Source organism: Pinus tabuliformis, chromosome 9, assembly GCF_031772625.1.
Source record: "Pinus tabuliformis cultivar Carrire ecotype Pingquan chromosome 9, CPIR1, whole genome shotgun sequence".
Lineage (NCBI taxonomy): Eukaryota > Viridiplantae > Streptophyta > Pinopsida > Pinales > Pinaceae > Pinus > Pinus tabuliformis.
The window spans coordinates 792,359,166-792,379,957 of NC_142307.1; the positions used below are offsets into that span (position 1 = coordinate 792,359,166).

Below are 20,792 nucleotides of genomic sequence, written 5' to 3' on the forward strand. Positions count from 1 at the left end.
TTAGATATGAAACTAAATGCTTTGGACACAGAGTATATTTGAACAGCATTCCTGACAGAAGCCTCACACATAGAAGATTCATTTTAGTTCTGTCATACACGTTAATTATTCAGACTCCAGAGGGCCCATTTTCATGGAATCGGGGACATGTTAATTATTTTGCATGGATTGCTGACAACTTTAAATGCATGCTATGATTCTTATTATCATTCCTTGCTTCGTGTATGATGAGAACAGGAACTCCAAATGAGGATAAGGTTTGAACAAGTTGATTGGAAGGATCATTTAGATCAGGAGAAAATCTGCTCATTTAGCAAAATAAGTACTGTGACTAGACACCTAGTACTTCATCTTATCATTTATTCAAAGTTCAAAATTTCAGACAATAGCCAAAAGCCAACCAAGTATCACATATTTGTATAAAATGGCACACATAGAAGAATACTATTTAAACTATGAAATGAAAAAATCTATACATGAAGAAGTAAACCAATGCAGTGGAAAAACAAATTATACAGCACATTTATACTGAAAAGACAATATCTACACAAGCAGAACATGTTTTGATAAAAGCACAACATTCTCACCTTCCTAAACAATACCAATAATGTTAATAACAAATGCAGAAACAACTAAAATCTGTATATCAAAATAATATTCTAACTGTAATAGCAGCCCTAAATGCTGGAGAACAGCCCAAGAAATTATAGAGTTATACTCACACAGCAAACTCAAAAGTAACCATTATGATGTTTGGCAAGAAGTCAAAAGACATAACTTATGCTACTAAAACCTGACTAGATAAGCAAACCTCGAATGAAAACTAGAGCTTTATACAGCAACAAAAAAAAACAAACTTAAGCAAATGATGAAGCATCACTACAAAGTTACAACAGAAAAATTGCCTTTACAGTATTCCATTTAGCCCCAATACAGAGAAACCATATACTAACAGAAAACAAAATTATATGGTAGCTCATTTAAATCATAACTACTTAAAGACGAGTGTCACAATCTTTCTGAAACTTACCCTGGAAGGCTTCATTCTTACAAAATTTGACAAAATTGACTCATCTGTAAGTGAAATAACCTCTTGTAATTATAAACTTTAACTTAATGCAAGCTGCTTGTCTGCTAAGAAATAACATGATTTCTGGTGAAATTCCTTCGTACATTGGAGAATTTAGTGGGCTGCTACTTTTGTAAGCCACTGCGGTTTATTCTTGTTCTAGATTGTAGGATTATGGCCTGCCCTGGACCACTCTCATAACTTTGGAATCTTTATATTAATCATGTTACACGTTCAATGGTTTAAGGAAAAGAATTAGATTGGTCTCTTGCAGTATAGAGGAGTTGGGGATAAAATTGTCTTACAAACACAATCATATGAGTACATGCAACAAATCGGAAATAGACTATTTTACACTAGAACAAACCTATTTTTTTTTTTACACACTATAGCGCATTCAGAAAAACAAAATGAACTGCCAAAATCACATGTAGAGAGTCGTGCATATACAGTTCAATATGTGAAATCAAAATCTAACCTTTTAATTTTGTTGGACATGGATGCCACTTCTATTCCTTATGTTGTAAAAGGAAGGGATTCATTGTGTGGGAGATATTTTATAGATTTCCAACAGAGTTTTCTTTTTTTTTTTTTCTTTTCCATGAAAGAAGCAAAGGCTTCTATTAATTTAAGGGAATGCCTGTAAGATTTGAATGTCATACCTTTGAAAGGGAGAATCACGTCTGCCTGCAACTGTTTGTCTGACCATAAACTTGTAAGAACACCTCATATACTGACCCCCGCATACTTCATTTGCGCAGTTTATTCAACTTCCCCGAGCATGTATAAACCAGCGAAGTATATACACTGTCTTCTTGCGCATTCACGTTATTCCTCCAGCACCTCTGTGTACAGATTCAACGTGAATACATATGCCGCGTGGTTGTTCTTGGACTTGTCCACGTGACAGCCCTCAACAACCCATCGCCCTGTTTGTACACCTGTCTCTGTATATAAACCCGTGTTTATACACCACCATCCACACGTTACTTCAACTTCTCATTACTGTTTCCTCGAACGCGTCGGTCCCATATATATACAGATCTATATATCTGTACCAGTCCTCCACGCGTCAAATATCAACACACTTATGATCATATATATAAATCTGCGCTTATATATATATCAGTCCACACGTCAGACTATCACCAACACCTGATATCTGACCATGTGTCACTTCCGCAACCCCACTACTCGCTGCGTATTAGTTCTCCTTTGCTGATTGTATCAACGCCTTAGCATATATAAACCCGTGTTCATATATATCGATCCTCCACGCGGCGTTCCCTTCGCTTTAACTTCGAAAGCACCGACAGACATATATATAACCCCGTATATATATAACAGTCCACCTCACGTCAATAATATGTTTGCGCTGTTCTGTATGTGTCCGTTTACTGCGTTCTGCCACGTAAACGACCCTTAACAGATCTGCGCAATACGCCAACTACCAGAACCGTCTGCTGTGAACATGTGTCCTTCACGAGATCACCGGAACACCAAACGTTTACGTGATCCTCGCGCTTACACGTCTACAGCCGTCGTTCGAACTACCTCTGGCAATAAACTCGGCCTGTTACGTATGTTTCATCTGCTGCGGCCCGAACATACCCATCGACCAGCAAGATCACACATCCGAACTACCGCCCTTCACCGAAACCTCAATCTTGCCTCCACGTCGCATAACAGTCTTCCATTCATGCGAAACCCCTTGATTCAATGCGCCTGAGACCTGCGCATTTGTTGTTGAAGCCCTGGGCTATCTATCTCAATAAACCTTTAAGTAGCTAATGTCCGTAATTTTCAGCAACTCTGCTATTTTCCCGGCCTGTGATAGCACGGCCGAGCTGTTGCCGGTCCTGGGAAATGATGACTGGACAGAAATTTTAACTTCCCCTGAGCCTACTAGTCGTGGAAGCAGTTTGGGAAACTCTGATAATGCGGAATATCAGCATCTGCTGCTTCTAAGCATGTTCCATCCAATTCATGTGATTCAAAGCTTTCACGGAGTGCTCGTCATTCAGATGGCTTGGCATCGTCAATATCTTACAAGGGGTGAATCCTTCAGTATCATTAAGCGTACCGACGAACCAGAAATCGTTTCCAGTAGTAACTCTTCCACTCATGGGAGCGGATCTGATCCATCTATATCATAAGATTTCGCCTATCGAAAACGCCCTGTTTCGAGCTCAACGTAAATCGTACATCGTTCTGCCGTATTCCATGAGCGCTTCCTTCACTGAGGGTTTCCCGTGGTTGAAAAACTTCTTCTGGAAGCGCTGAGAAAAGCCTGAGCACAAGAAGCCCTAGATGCGTCTAAATTTAGGTCCACAGACTCGAATTGACTGCAGTTTTTGCCGAATCCGCCAAATTCGGGGTCGATTCGGCGAGATTTGGATGTGGCTGTTCATAATTTGAAACGTACGAGGCCTCCCGCCATGAAAATTGGCAAAATGGAGGGGAAAAAATTGCATCACGGGAGCGATACCAGTACCAATTAGGTTAAAAATTTCACAAAATCAGCTTCACAACGGCCAATTTTACCCAGCAGATTTTAACCACAAAATTTACACAAGCGTAGGAACTGTGAGGTCGCAGGGTTTGAACGAAGCTCCGATACCATATGTAATGACTGTGCTAAATTAAAGAGTCATTAACTAAACTGTAAACCTGTAACGATTACTGAACTGTTTGAAACTGAAAAAAATTTACTGAACTGGTTGAAATGGTATTATTGAATTGATGAAGTACTTACCTGGCCTGCTACCGCTGTTGCGGTGAGGGTGCTTCAGAACTGCTCCAGCTGCGGTGAGGGTGCTTCAGAACTGCTCCAGCGGTCTCATTACCGAATAACCAAAACCACCCAGCCAAACCGAATATACCTAGATACTCGATCCAGTATGCTTCTCGACCGATGCATACCGTTCCCCCGTGCCCAGAAACTTCCAAAACAATCAAGGCTCAATAGTTCCGAATCATAACCAGTATGTATAAATTTCTCCTTCCTCCTCCAGCAGCACCCGAATCAGTTCTCCCACACTCAGCAAATAGCCGCCAAGGCCAAGAACACCCCCCGGACTCCCTTTCTTCCCCCTCGGCCTCTTCTTATGTACCCATTATAAGCGGTGGTTCTCTCTCCATCTATGAGTCCACCGCTTCCCTTCCCCACGACACCTGCTCAATGTGCCCTTTTGTATCTCTCCTTCAGGATATTTTGATATGAGTCACTTTACTTTGATTAAGATTTTTATATTTTTAAATTAAAAGTCCTAAGTTCATACATAGGGCTTTATTTGATTTAATTTATCTCTTTAATAATCCATTCATACTTTATTTAAAAATTGCTCAAAATAGATAATTATATAACCGGATTTTTAAGAATTTACATAATTCTTTTCATTTATTTTCTTTATAACCCTTTTACTTTACACTTTTAAACTTAATAACATTGGTAAGCACTCATTAATTTAAGTAATATGTGCTAAATGGGTGAATGCGTTTTTTCTATACGGAGGAGTGTCAGGATATTTATTATTTTAGGTAACTTAGAATATAGCTACTAGTGCAGTGCATGCGATACATGCATATGTAGCTATCATATGCATGCATCGTATGCATGCTAATATTCTCGAGCTCTCTAGATTAATGATGGGTCATTACATGTCCTATCATCTATGAGAATGGGATAAATCCAGTCAAACATACATCTGTTAAAAGTTTTGTTACCATGAGTTTAATGCTCAATGATAATCCAACAATATATAAGGAAAATGCTCCAGATGGCAACAAGATCAACATCAGATATACAACCAAAATTATAGCGGTAGCAAGGACAAGACTGCAATTTACCATCACTCACATCTAAATTTAGATGAATGTCCATAAAGGATGGAAGAAACTAGGGCTTGAATGATTCTTTTATGGGGAACCTGACATGACCAAAACACTTGGATTTGATCAAAAAGATTAAAAAATATATATATTGGGAGATACGTGAATTGCAGATAACCAAAGCAAATAACAGATATGGGCAAGTGAAAATTGTAGGATAGCAACAAAATCAAAGGATTGAATATGTCTGGTCACAAAATAAAGAAAATTCAATATAGAAGTTGACAAATATTCATATAGCTCTTTGATTGCTTAAAGAAACCCTACCCAGAATGAGTAGCAAGTTGTCCTAGGGCACAAGCAGCACCCAGTTGTACTTTCTCAGGGACCATCGCTGCTGCAGATGGAACTGACATATCCACTGTATTTTCAGTTGCAGAAAGTTCTATTGCCAACTCATAGAGCTGTTTTGCCAATGCAAAATTTCCAGTCACATGAATGAATTCCGCATATGCTAATGCAACAGCACCTAAGAAGCACATGCATCATAAGAAAAAAGAAATTAATATCATGACTTATATCCACCATGCATTATGTAAATTCAGTTTCCATATTTTCCCTCCATACTACACAGTGAAGATACATCATATGGTTATAATTAACATCAAATTCTAGGGCATTGAGACAAAAATATTTGCAGACTTGAAAATAGTCACCTAATCCATTTCTGTTTTTTATATCTTTCACATTCCATCCCGAAAAGTAGAATTCAGCTGCAAAAGGATCAAATTTTAAGGTACAATTGAAATTTGTAGTAAATCAGGAAACAAAAGGAAATGTTAAGAATTTTGAGAAATGAACAAAATGAAGAAAAGCCTTTATAAATATCAAAGAACACAAAATCTTAGACTATCAACTGTACTATAGTAAATGAATCTCAGACAGATTCAGATCTAGATAGAAATTACAACCTGAATCAACACGTCCACATGCAAGTTCAACTAATCCCTTAATAGCTTTTGCCCGCATTTCAAGTACTTGCAATTTTTCACTGTTTGTCTTAATCCCCGCATTCTCCAGTAAGTGCAAACATCGGTCTCCATAATCAGATGCTATGACATCCTGAAACAAATGAATGTCTACAACATTATATTATTCAAATTTCATAGTGCTAAAAGGCATTTTCAAAGCTAGTTTTAGCAAACCTTGTTAGATACAAGAAAGAATCAACCATAAAACTTCCATGATAAACCCTTACACAGCAAAAGATATTCAAAACATTCACCATGAAAAACACCAGGGATATAAAGAGAAGAACCCTCAAGGTAGGGTAACCCCATCAATTACTCCTTATGGAAAGAATCATTCCACAAGCCATGCTTGCCACAAAACAATAAAATCCAACACATGTCCAATGCAACAATACTCATGTATTTGAAATTTCCCCTTATTATTATATTATGTATTTATACCAGTGGTGAAAATATCGGTATCAGCAAAATATCGGCGAGGGTCCAAAAAACATCTTATCGGCAATATCAGCGAAAATATCGGCAAATATCGACAAGCATAAAAAATGCATAATATATTCATTTTCTTCAGATTTTTAAACATATAAAGCAATAACAACATGAACTAAACACATTGGCACATATATATGAAGAAAGCACTAATATATATGATGTCAAATAGAAATGATACATCAAACTTCAAAGGCGATATCAAATCCTACTGATCCCTAATAATTGTCCAATCACGGACTCAAACAAAATAACATCACATACCCTGTTGATCCCTTATAATTGTCCAATCAAGGACTCAAACAAAATAACATCACATATACAAAACTTTAAAAGTATTTTATCATCATGAGTTATAAACTTATATGTAGCAAAACAAATAAAACTAGCAGCTATCTATCTGAGACCAGTGGCCTCTCCCTAGCAGCTTTCTTTCTGTCTTGTTCAGCAATTGCTTCAAGAGCTTTTTGTATAACCTTTGCACTAGAAACCATACAAGGCATTACATCTGCACCATGTGCAGGGAGTCTAGCCAGATGGTATTTGAATCGCGTAACCCCTGGTAACATCTTGATCCCACACAATTTGCATGATATATATGCCCGATTTGCCCCACCAACAACCTCCCCATACTCCCAAAATGGGTCCAAGGCTTTTGGCATATTTGACATTTGTAGTGAACTAATTCAAACCTAGGGCACAAAAAAAACAAAGAATTGGCATTAAACCCCCCAACACAAAAAATAATAAGTAATAACCACCTCATTTTAAAAAAATTACTACATTATTTGCATTTTGCAATGTGAATGAAAAATGGCAATAAGAGGGTGCATAAGAAAGTTGAAAAAAAAAATGAAGCTGTTGGCATGAAAATCATAGCAAATGGAAAAAAAACAAAGAAACAAAATGTTGGTAGGCAAAGAGGCAAGCAAGCATAACCCTAAATCTATGAAAAATCATTAACATAGGGGTTTTAAAGAATACACCTGTTAATGGAAGAAATGAAATTTGTCTCACTGTTCTTCAATCTTTGATCCACAAAAAAATCTTAGTTGGTGTTGATAATCGTTGTTTGATCCTCAATCCCTCCTTGACAAACACCACAAAACTCTTCCCCTTCCTTCTCCAACACTCAGGAATAGAAATGAAGAAAAAAAACGATTTTCCATTTTTCTAGCCGTGGCATAACATGCCCGGCAATATTTTCTATCGTATCGCGATATTTTGCCAAGATATCGACGATATCTCGGAAATATCGCGATATTTTCTCAGTGATATTTCGGCTCGCCGAAAATATCGCAATATTTTCAATTATCGTCGATATCTCGCCGATATTATCATCAATGATTTATACTACCCTTTATTATAATATTCTATCATTTTAATTACATAGTGGACCTATTCTTATTATAGTTACATTCCCCTAGGGTAGCACCCTAGTTACCCCATATTATCCTACCTAGGTACACTACAGTCATTGGAACATGGGAATAAGTCATATAATATGACATACTGAGCAATGTAGTCAACTGGTACAATGAACAAGCATTCTTCCATCCTATTAAAATGTGGACATGGCGTCCTATTACTCTATGAATTATCAGCTTTGGTAAGGTCTAGTCAAGGTGTCAAATGGTACGCACACAGGACATGCACCCACTGTCACCTCAGCGCATTATCCTCTCATTTTAATCCAACTCCTAAAATGCCATGGCAGGTATCCCAATCTATCCACACTTGACCAAGGATCCTAAAAGACCATTTCCTACAAAGTACAAACACTTAATATGATGAAAGTTGGGAGTTAAAATTATAACAAATACAAAGTCCAATATACAATATTCTGCAGCAAAAAATACAAACCACCAAGGACAACTCACTCAAAAGTCAAAATACTCAAATAAAGGTTGCAATGAAGCTTGAGAGTGAGAGAAAGGCACAAAAGACAAATGAGGTGATCTTCCCTTATGGCTCCTTGACTTGTGACTTCATTAGGACAATCTTGCTGCTGTCCTGCACTTCAATATCTACAAAATAATGCCAAAAATGCAGAAAAGTGGATTTGAAGTCTCTTTGAAGCAACCCAAGACTATGGAAACACACTTAGAATGATGGGTCCTTCGTTGCTTAAGCCAGGGGACAGAAATAGGAGTGGAAATACAGTCCAACAAAGAATAACATGCAAGCAAACAGCAAGTTACGGCAATCTGATCCAAACTTCCATGAAACAGGTGTCCAATTCCCAAGGGGTTAAAGATTGAAAGTTCCCTAATCAAGATAAAACATTTTGCAGCACTTAGGACAGCTTTAGATACTTCAAAATGTTAAAGACATGCAATTTAAACATTTCAGAAATATAACTAGGGCTTTAAAGGGTTAGAGAGAACCTTTCATGAAAACCTAGGCAAGGGTCCTCACCAACCTTTGCAGATGTAGCTGTAAATAAAATTATGATTTGCGAAAACACCTTCAAAACTCCCAAATTGATATTAGATAAACTTTTTAAGCATAAAACAAAAGGTTGCTTTACTCGGGCCCTTAAATCTCAAAATGGCACGACTTCCCATAAGAACATTTAATTTCAAGCATATAATCTGTCCAATGTCAACTTTTTTATAAACAATAAATGAAAGATTTTATGTGGATCGCTTTTTATTTTGATGGTTAACTTTTTCTATGTTTTTAACTTTTGTCTTCTTTTTTTTATTTTTTTAGGGTTTTTTGAATAATATAAATAAGTTAAAAGAAAATTGCAAACATTCTGAAAATTTTGGTTGGTTTTTGGATTAGGGCTTAACTGTCTTATCTCCACTAGAGCTATTGGAGTTGTTGAAATATGGAACTAGGTTTGGTATTCATAAATATGAAATGTACTCTTGATTCTTGTATACTGTAAAACGAAAGAAAAAATATTATTGTTATTTTTGTAGTATGGATTTCATGCTCAAGGTCATTTTTTTTAGAGGTCAAGCACCCATTGAGTGCTTTAGGGTTTGTCATAGAGTCAAGAAGTCAATAGAGTCATCATATGAAGAAGACCCCATTGGGCATGTTGTAACACGTCAAAAGAATTACTTTTGTATTTAAAGTGTCAAAATACCCCTCCAAGACCAAGTCGGTCTGGCAGTTAAGAAGTCAGCCTCATTAGGGCATGTCCTCCTTGGAAGCCTATATATAGGAGAGAACTCGAACTCCTATGGACACTCACTCATTTCTCATCATCCAAGCAAAGAAGACGTGGAAAAAAGGCAAACAAAGAAGGATAGAAGGAAGAAGGACAAACTTTGTGGGTTAATTCTCGCTTCCTCTCACACGTGCGAAGATAAGGCTAGGGTTTCGCAGCTACAGGTTGAAGTTGTCAAGTTGTAGAAAGAAGGTCAAAGAAAGGACTTTTAGGTCACCTTCTAGCCCTAGAAGGAGAAACAACCCAAGCAAAGGGGCAAGGAAGCCTTGGAAATGCTAATTTCGCTCACACATGTGGAAGCGGCAACTGTTGCAAGGACCAAAAATTTCATACCTGTAGTGGAGGCCGAAATTCTATAGTTGTGGGTCGAAATTGTGCAGTTGGAAGAGATTTGACTGGGTTTGACTTGGATAAAAGAAGCACATCATCAAGAAGGTTTGGCTCGATCTTGTAAGGGTATTGGTATTGGTCTGGAGATCTTGGAATTTGTCATTTGAATAATCTATAAGAAGAGAAGAGATTTGTGGGTTTTCCTCTCAAGTGGAGAGGTTTTGACCTTGGCTTGCAACCTATTGTCGCCAGTCACACACACCTAAGTTTGTGAGAAAAATCCCTTAACCCCACAAGGTGTGGTTTGGTGGCAAAACTAAAAGATGGGATTGTCACCTATTCCCAACTCTCTCTGTTAAATCTCTCTCCAAGGTAAGCTAAGGGGGGTGGTCCCTAAATGAAAAGCTAAGTTAAGTTAAAAGTGATGCGAGGTTTCTAGGAGATGTTAAAGTCAATTGGATTACTTTGAGATTATGAGCAAGATTCAACAAGTATGATAAGCAATATGAGATGAAACATATTATCAATAACCATCAACACATAAATCAAAGACGAACATATAGAACCAGTGCCTTCAATATTGCTCCAAAGCTAAGTCATAGGACACGTCCCCCAGGGTCACGTGTCCCATATTGCACGTGTTGGACACAAAATACGACCTAAAACATGTCTAACATGGTTTTGAACATGTCCTCCAATCGAGACACGCGTGTTCGACATGGCGAAAACGTGCCCTAGTGTTTTTCCTCTTAGGACACGTGTCCCATGAAAAATTGCTCATAAAGCACACACAAGGTTCATTTTTTTGGTTTTTCCTGTTATTTTTCGAAGATCGTTGGAGTCGTTGTCATCTCACTGGAGTTTCTTTGTTTGCTCGTTGAGTCGCTGGTCATTGTTTGCGTGGGGCCAAGTAAGCATTTTCCAAATTCTTGTATAATTTGTAATATCAGAAAACCAAACAAACAGATGGCAACTGCCGTGTAACCGAGTTATGCGAGGTAGTCGAGTTATATTACTTTGTCATAACAATATTACAATTTACAATGGTTCACACTGCCGTGTTTATTCCCATTTTGTTGTCACGACTTTATTAGACTTGCCATTACAATGCATCAGAGACTGCTGCCAGTGTTTATTCCACCCTTGATGTTCTGAGCCTAACCCTACTTCAAGGAACATATCATCTAAAACAACTACATAGTAAATGGCCATCTTTCCAGGAATACACCAACCTCAGCAGCCCATCAAATCCTCTTCCAAGATGCACATGCACTTGTGCCAATTAAATAAAGCGAATTTCCAATAAAGAAAACCTCCAGTGCCATAGTATGCATGTGCATGACTTAAGGATAAAAATAGAATGGGATAAGGTGTGCTAAAAATAATAGATTTCATGCCTAACAAGGCACACCCTACCTTATTTGACTTCCTGTTCTTTAAACTGCCAAAATCTGCACCTGACATCATTCTTGAGCAAATGGGTTATGCCCTCTGCTGCTGGTGATATAAAAGAAGGCTGCATGTAACCAGTCACAAAAGAGTGACCTTCATTATTCAATGGAGAGTTGCCTAACTTGCAAGTGCCCACACTTTCACACAGCAATGTGATGAGGCTTGAAGCGGAGGTCAAGAGAAGTGTGCAGCCCATAATCAACAAAATTCCATGCCATTGTCTCCCCTTTCTTGCCCTCTTTTGTAACTTGTTTCCATGCAGAAGTAGCTACCTCGCCCAATGTTGATAATATCGGTATCGGCAAAATATCGGCAAGGGTCCAGAAAACATCTTATCAACAATATCGGAAAAAATATCGGCAAGCATAAAATATGCATAATGTATTCATTTTTTTCAAGTTTTTAAACATATAAAGCAATAACAACATGAAATAAACACATTGGCACATAAATATGAAGAAAGCACGGATATATATGATATCAAACAGAAATGATACATCAAAGGCGATACCAAATCCTGCTGATCCCTGATAATTGTCCAATCAAGGACTCGAATGTGGAGAACCAATACAAAATAACATCACATATATAAAAGTATCTCATCATCATGAGTTATATGTAGCAAAACAAATAAAACTAGCAGTGATCTATCTAAAATCAATGCCCTCTCCCCCTTTCACGAGAAAACATGATGGGTTGTTTACCAGGCCTGCCCCTAGTAGTAGAAGGCCTGGGCCCTGCCCCTGCACCTAATGTCAAATAATGAGTGCTAGGTATGGAGTTGTGCTCTCCTATATCCATTGCAGATGGTGTTGATGTTGATGCTCCCATAGTCTCCTCCTCCTCCTCTGACTCCTGCTCCTCCTCCTCGTGTTGCTCCTCCTACGAGTCCTCCTCCTCTTGTTGCCCTTGTTCTAATGGATCATCTGGCTCTAACCATGAAGGTGACTCCTCCAAGATGGGCTCCTCAGACTCCACCCTCCACTGAGACAATACATCAATATTGTCTAATGAGATGGCATCTGGATCCATTGGTGCTTGTATTTGCTTCACTCGAAGTCGGATATTGTAATGCACATACACTAAATCATTGAGGCGTGTGAACTCCAACCTGTAAGAGTGTCAAAAAAACTAATGAGTCTTGACTCTTGACACTTGAAGGTCATAAATTAAAAATTTTAAATTAGAATAAGTGTAATTGCTCAACTGAAGGCTGGAGTTCAAAGTTATACCTGTTGCGCCTTTTTGTATGTATTTTCTCAAATACACTCCAATTGCACTCACCCTGAAGAGCTACATGTTTGACTCAAGATTCTTATGGCCAATTTCTGCAAATTTCGTGCCCTTGCACCATAGCTTCGCCACCAAATATCTACAACAAAATAAAGAAATAAAAAATTCAAAAACTTAAAACATAATTAAACTTTCAAATAAAAGTTACATAATTGAATTTTAAAAATCTAGAATTATAAGTAAGGAAATTCTAAATTGAAAATTTTAATTTCTAATGAGTGATGACTTGTCACTTACGTGGCATGAAGAGGGTCATTTCCCTAATAGCATCAACAAATCCAAATACACCAACACAATCCCGATAAAACTGTATCTTGCGATTAATTTTTCTACGAAGCTCAGGATCAGGTACCATCCTATGAATACAGGAATGGAGTCCTTCCATCACCTCGCCATCAAAATCAAAGCTGCATTCGTATGAAAATGCGAAGTTGAGGAAGAGTGTTGCTGCATGAATGGGTCGATGAAGCATCCCTGTCCACCGACTATCAATCACATCCCATAACATCATATGCCTATCAAGCCCAGCAGAACCCTTATCTGCATAAAAAGAACAAATGGCCTCCTTGGCCCTATCCATGGCCTCATACAAATAAGCCATTGCACGCTTCTCCCCATCTACCAATCTCAGAACCTTTATTATAGGTTCACTAACTGAGCATGCTTCTTCTACTCCCTACCAAAACGTGTCAGAGTACACCAATTTTTGCAACGGCTCTCCCATCCTGTCTCCTATTGTATCTACAATCACGCCACTCATTAGAAACAAACATTTTCTTCAACTCGAACTAGCATCGAAGCAAAGACTGAAGAGTAATAAAGTTTGTGGCAAAACTTGTGATTGCAGGACACCGCAACTCCTTGTTTCTAGTGAACCTCGTCGTGAGGCTAAGAACAAAAGCATGGTTATAAATAAACTTGGGGATGCTCCTAACCATATCAACCACCTCCTTGATGAAGGAGAATTTCCCCATATCCTCAAGCAGCAAATTGATACAATGTGTTGCACACGGAATCGAGAACAATGTGCGATGCCTCTCCATAAGTATCTTGCCGGCAGGCACATAATTAGATGCATTGTCTGTTATGACTTGCACCACATTCTGCACACCAATCCCCCGAATGAACCCATCTAACAACTCACATATCGTTGTTGCATCTTTGATATGTGTTGATGCATCCACTAATTTAATAAACATGGTACCTTTAGGACAATGTACCAAGAAATTTAGAAGGGTCCTACCCATCCTATCTATCCAACCATCAGACATCACTGTGCATCCAAAACCTTCCCTTGTTTTCTTCAACTTTGCCAATCTAGAGTTGATGTCCTACTTTTCTTCTTAAAGAATTGGGCTCCGCAACTCCTCATATGTAGCACTTTTGTACCCTGGGCCCACAACAGCAATAGCATCACACATTAGCTGCCAAAATGGATTGGTTTTGGTGATGCTGAGAGGTAAGTCGCTCCAGAAAAGACACCTCCCCATGACTCTATCTACTTCTTGCTTCTCCTTTTTTTTAACAATTGATTTTATGCCAGGTTGTGCTCCATGTCCTGTTTGTGGAACAAAAAATGATGACTTCGCACTAGCAGTAGCAGGTGATGTTGTGGAGCCCCTCCCACTACCCTTAGCATCAAAATCAGAAGAAGATATCCCGAAAGATCTACCTGCACGTTCAACCTTGTTTCTTTCTGCCTCTTCCTTCTTTCTGTCTTTTTCATCAATTGCTTCAAGAGCTTTTTGTATAAGCTCCGAACTAGAAACTGTACAAATCCCAACATCATGTCCAGTGAGTCTAGCCAAATGGTATTTCAATCGTGTAACCCCTCCTGTCATCCTGGTCCCACACAATTTGCATGATAGATATGCCTGATTTGTCCCACCATCAGGCTCCCCATACTCCCAAAATGGATCCAAGGCTTTTGGCATATTTGAATTTTGTAGTGAGCTAACTCAAACCTAGGGCACCAAAAAAAAATTGGAATTAATAAGTAATAACCACCTCATTTGACAAAATAATTTTTTTGCTACATTATTTGCAATGTGAATTCAATGAAAAATGACAATAAGAGGGTGCATTTGAAAGTATAAAAAAAAATGGAGTTTGTTGTCCAAATATGGAGAAAAACCTTGCATTTGCTCCTGGACATGAAAATCATAGCAAATGGAAGATAAAAAAAAAAAAAGCAAAATGTTTGTAGGCAAAGAGGCAAGCAAGAATAACCCTAAATCTACCAAAAAAATCATTAACATATGGGTTTATTAGAACATACTTGTTAATGGAAGAAATGAAGATTGTCTCACTGTTCTTCAATCTTTGATCAACAAAAAATTCGTTGTTGGTGGCGATAATGGCTATTGAACCCTTGGTTCCTCCTTAACAGCAAGCACAATGCTCCCCCCTTCCTTCTCCAACAATCAAAAAACAAAAATGAGGAAAAAAACTGAATTTGGCCTTTTCTAGCCGCGGCATCGCATTTTTTTACCCGCCAGGCGATATATTAGGTCGTAGCGCGATATTTTCCCGAAATATCGTCAATATTTCAGAAATATCGTCAATATTTCAGAAATATCGCGATATTTTTGGGGAGAGAATATATCACGATATTTCCTCAGCGATATTTCGTCTCCCCAAAAATATCGCGATATTGTCTTTCACTTAAGTCACATGTATCATCATCTTGGTTCCCCTGTGGGATAAACTGCTAATATGGCCCTGCATTGACAATCCGGCATCTGATGTAATCTATTGCTTGAGAAAACCCAAAACCTAACTTCTCAGATTCCATACAGGCTGCAGACTTATTCTTCTAAGTAGGCAGCATACTGACTCAAAATAAATTGGGATCAAAAGCAAAACCTTCAAGATTTATGACCAAATACTACCTATAAGTCTACAAGCAATTCCTACAACTTACATGTTGGAGCAACATACACCTTTGGAGCAACGTAAAAAAAAAAATCATTTTTTAGTACCACTCTAATTTTTGTTTTACATAGTTGATAGCAGCTTCTAAGTATTGAAATCTTGGTTTTTTATGAAAAGACACAAAAATTGTTGTTCAAGAAATTTCATAATTGTTTAATCATTTTTTTTGTAGGTGAAGGGTTTGGCGATTGTTGCAACTTGCACTTGCAAGCCATTTTTATTACACCTATGGACTTTGTAACAACAAGAAGATTAATGGCTCAATCATCCATGGCAATTGGCAGAGGTCAAAGGAAAGGCAATGGTGGTGTTGTTCGTGGTCCCCCCCCCCTCCAAGTTTTTCAGCATCTGTTTGTCACAGTGCTCCAAGTGCTTCAAGTGAAGCTTTAGGTGCTTCTCAGCCCACATGTGATGTTGTTGTAGCAAGACAACAAGCACAACCTAAAACATACCCTCTATGGAAGTATGTAACCAAGAAACAAGGGCCAAAGGTTAGTGCGGGAGGGAATGTGATTTGGTCTTGTAATTTTTGCAAGGGTGAATTTAGGAGCACTTACTTTCGAGTTAAGGGACATTTATTGGGCCTTTGTGGAATTAGAGCATGCAAAAATATCAGTGTTAAAGAAAGAATGGATTTGGAAAGGGAGGATGCAAATGGCTTAGGGAATGTGGAGGCAGCAAGCAGGAAAATTAGAAAAAATGAAGATCCTCTTCCATTCTTGAGGAATACTAGTAGTAGTAGATTTGGGAGTGGGGTTGAAATTCAACCAACAAAAAAGAGGGCAGCCCAAACTTATGGTCCAATGGACAAGATTTTTCAGCGTGAGAAGCGAGATGAGGTTGATCTTACAATTACTTTCTTTTTCTATCTCAACTTCATTTCTTTTAATGTTGCACAGTCTCCTTTGTTTATTGAGATGTGTCGAGCTCTAGTTGATATGGCTTCAATTGGGTATGTGCCTCCAAGTTGAGAGAAGCTTAGAATGACATTGTTGGTTAAGGCAAGGAAGGAGGTGGATAAAATTCTACAACCTATTAAATCATCATGGATCTCATCTAGTGTCAGTATTGTTTCTAATGGATGAACAGAGACAACACGCCATCCTATCATCAATTTCATGGTATATTCCCAAAATGGACCAGTCTTTTTGAAAGCAGTTGATGCTCTTGGTCAATACAAGGATGCACAATATATGGGTGAGTTGTTTATTAAAGTTATTGAAGATGTAGGTGTTGAATGTTGTGTGCAAATCATCACAGATAATGCACCTGTTTGCAAAGCCACTAGCTTGATTGTGAAAACTAAATATCCACAAATATTTTGGACACCATGCATTGTTCATTCCTTGAATTTAGCACTTAAATCTATTGCTTCAGATGTGACATGGATTGGCAATCTTATTGAGGATGCACACCAAATCCAAAATTGTGTACAAAACCATACTAATTCCCTCACAATATATAAATAGTACACACATCTATCATTGTTGACGATTGCGGATACTCGGTTTGCTTCCTCATTCATCATGCTTAAAGAAGTTGAAGGAGGTGAAGGTCGCTCTTGGGGCCATGGCTATTTCAGATCTTTGGTCTTTTTGGAGAAAGACGGATCAAGATGCTTCAAAAAAAGTAAAGGACACAGTGTTAGATGATGGTTGGTGGGAGAGGGTGGATCTTACCATAAAGATCATGAACTCTTAATTTTAGATAACAATGGTATGTTTTATGCTTAAGACAATTTACTTCAATGTTCCTTTAGCAACGCAAATTCCAATTATATCCAGTAGCAATCACATTATATAAACAATGACAGTAAATGCAGATAGAACATAAAATCATATGCAAAAGACAAGCCAAGACAAGAGGACACAAGATGTGGCGTATGCCAGGGACAAAACCCAATGTGGGGAAACCCTTTCATCCAATCTTCTTATTACTCTTCAATAGTTCAGCAAAGAGAGAGAGAGTACAAATATCATAAATGTAAGCCCAAAACAGATCTGCCAAATCAGAAGACAAACCAGCGGCCAATGCAGCCCTCACTAGAAAGTCAATGGGGGTTAAAGCTGCCCAAAATGTCCTCCAATCAGTTCAGTCAACAGAAGTCCAATTCGGCCTTCCAGGAGAGTCAAAATCAGCCCAAAACAAATCAGTCAAACCCAGTCAAAGGAGAGAAACATTGATGTAATTTTCAGCAGTCAAATCTAAAGTCAACGCTGGTCAACCTGTCCCAAACTTCTCGATTTCAGTGCCAATAAATACGGCCTAGAGAAATCAAACTTCTAGCCCAAAAATCGAGGTCAACACTAGACAACGCCCTGAAAACTTTGACCTGTTTTACCCAGAAAAACTCGGCCTCCTGCCACATGTGTGAAGAAGAGAGAGACTTCCCAGATGTACGAGCCAATCAAGAGAGAGAAGATGATGTGATGAGATGATGTCCAAATGAGGAAAAGGTCACCTCTATTTATACAATTCGTTGAGGGTGAGGAGACCCATCTATTGGGCTTCATGAGCCTACATTTAACTGTGGTTGACCTTGACAATTTGTCCATAAGATAAATAAATTCATAATTCCATTTCTACTTGTCAGAATGAGATGATCTTTATATCAAAATTGTACCTCTCTGAAAGAGGAATCCAATGCAATAATCATCTCCATCATATGAGTTGTCCTAAGGTAGAAGTTGGCCCTAGTTGCCAATTTTAACACTCCCTCTCAACTAGGGAAAATTCCACCTACCAATCCACCATCATGCCAACCTGTCATCTTGTACCATCACTACCTTACTCTGCTCTGTTGAACCATGAAGTAATAATGAAGAAGAAGTGATCGAGAGTGTATCATACCACTCTCCACTGACTAAAGTCGGTCCTTGTCCCAGATCAAGTTGTTCAACATCATGCATCCTAGTCATAGGAAGTACGGCAGTACACGATGCATCCATCGATAGTGCTATGGTCCCTAACCAGCTTTTCCCAACTCATTGGCCAGATGAGAGGTACTTCCCATCAATCCCGGACTCTATGGGTAGGATGTGTGTCGAGGCATCAGCAAGAGAAGGTGAACCACTCATCCTGTTCATATGCCATAGGAGAAGGTGAACCACTCATCCTATGCATATGTAAACTATAGGGAAAGGTGAACCACTCACCCTACATGCATGTGTCCGGGTAGGGGAAGGTGAACCACTCACCCTACACACGTCAACCATAATGGTGTATCACAGGGGAAGGTGAACCACTCACCCTGTATCCAACGTACCACTAGGGGAAGGTGCACCACTCACCCTATGGTCGCTCATAGCTAGCTCTAAAGAAGTACCCCATGCCCTCAGGAGCTCCCAGAGCTTTGTGTCCAACTCATACGAGACCCTCATAAGAGAGGCGTTCCACGACTCCAAGTTTCTCTCGGAAGGTTAAGAATTTGACCTTCCCAAGAGGCTTCTTGAGAATTTCTACAACTTGCTCATCTTTTTTGATGTGTTGGAGCCTAACTGCTCCCCATTGTACCATATCCCAAATAAAGTGGTCCCTGATATCAATGTGCTTGGAGCGGTCATGGAACACGGGATTCTCTGATAGACGAATCCCACTCTGGTTGTCGCAGAAGATCACAGTGGTATCTAGCATGTGCTCAAATAGCTCACTAAAGAGCTTCCTCAACCAAACTACTTCACAATAGGCCATACTTGAAGCAATGTATTCAGCCTCAACGGTGCTAGTGCAACTGATTTCTGCTTCTTTCTCATCCAAGATATAGAAGTAAACCCTAAAGAGAAGCAGCATCCAGACATGCTCTTATGATCCACCACACTGCCAGCCCAATCAGCATTTGTATATCCATGTAGCCTCGAATCCCTGACGGTGTATCCCAAACTATAGTGGATTGTGCCCCAGAGATATCTCAAAAGATTCTTGGCAGCAATCCAATGAATGTGATGAGGCTCGACCATATATTGACTCAACATGTTCACAGCGAATCATATGTCAGGACGGGAGTTGACCAAGAACATCAGTGCCCCCAAAAGTTGACGATACTCGGTAGGGCTCGCCAATCTTGGTCCAGCAGCACTTCCACATAGCTTCTTAAAGTTGAGTTCCATTGGACCAGTCACAGACTTGCAGTCCACCATCCCACATCTCTCAAGTAGCTTCACAATATATTTTCCCTGAGAAAGGAAAATCTCACCTGCCTTTTGCCAGACCTCCAACCCTAGGAAATAATGCATCAGTTCTAGGTCCTTCATCTCAAACTCGGAATCCAACTCCCTCTTGCATTGATGAATGAGAGGGTCATCACTTGTCAGAAAAAGATCATCCACATAAATGACCAGAATGAGAGGTTTGTCCTTTTCAACCTTGTGTTGAAGAATCTTGGGCATCTCGGGTTATAGTGAAATTCCTCTGATGATGATAACTATTTGTGAGGTACTTTTATTTTTTCTTGTTAGCACAATATTTCCTTATTACTTTTAGTGTGCGTTCTCTTACTTCATCAAACAATTACCAAAACAAAAGAGACAAGAACACAAGATATTGGCTCTCAACCAAGGAAAAACCTCTCTTTCCTAGAGAGGAAAACCCTTTTGCAAATTTCTCTTATTGAAGCTTCAATTGACAAAGGCCAAACCCTAGACCATTGACAAGTAGATCCTTCGAGCACATGACACAGTCTCTCTTCCTTTTGTTCTTCAACTGATGCCTCCTTCTATACAGCACCTTGACCTCTTCCTTCGCTCTTCTTCTGGCAACTGATAGCACTTTCTACAGAAACCCTATGTCTCCTTAGAGACCTCTTCTTTTTGTGTCTTTCTTTCTTTCTCTTCCTTGCTTAGCAAACTTACTTTTGCTAGATGCTTAGGCTAGATGATGGGGTTCTTCTTGAATTATATTTCTAAGTTAGAGGTTGATCCTCTAACCCTACTGCGGATCTGAAATCTCTGCGCACGTGTGGCTGATTAGGGCTCAAAATAGACTCCTTCTCTTGCTCCCTTCCTTCGCTTGAGGTGGAACACACTTCACTTGATATGGAGGCCTATTTGATGCCTCTTTTTAGCCCAATCAAAACTTCTTGGAGGGCTGCAATTGTTGACTTGTTACAGCAGCAGAATGTCCTCCTTTGCCTTCGCACACATGACTGAGATCAGCTCCAAAACAGCGCTCCCAAACTAGGTTT

The 20,792-nt window shown here is 39.0% G+C and overlaps 1 protein-coding gene across 1 annotated transcript in view; it reads right to left on the minus strand.

The window, feature by feature from the left end:
* The window catches only part of NDP1 (Tetratricopeptide repeat (TPR)-like superfamily protein), a 309,667-nt gene that overhangs the window by 13,401 nt on the left and 275,474 nt on the right, over window positions 1–20,792 (minus strand). The window contains exons 5-7 of the mRNA XM_089445760.1: window positions 5,872–6,022; window positions 5,617–5,673; window positions 5,228–5,429 (exon numbers count right to left, since the gene is read on the minus strand). Coding sequence (XP_089301886.1) covers window positions 5,228–5,429; window positions 5,617–5,673; window positions 5,872–6,022 — 410 coding nt within the window. The remainder of the gene's footprint in view (window positions 1–5,227; window positions 5,430–5,616; window positions 5,674–5,871; window positions 6,023–20,792) is intronic.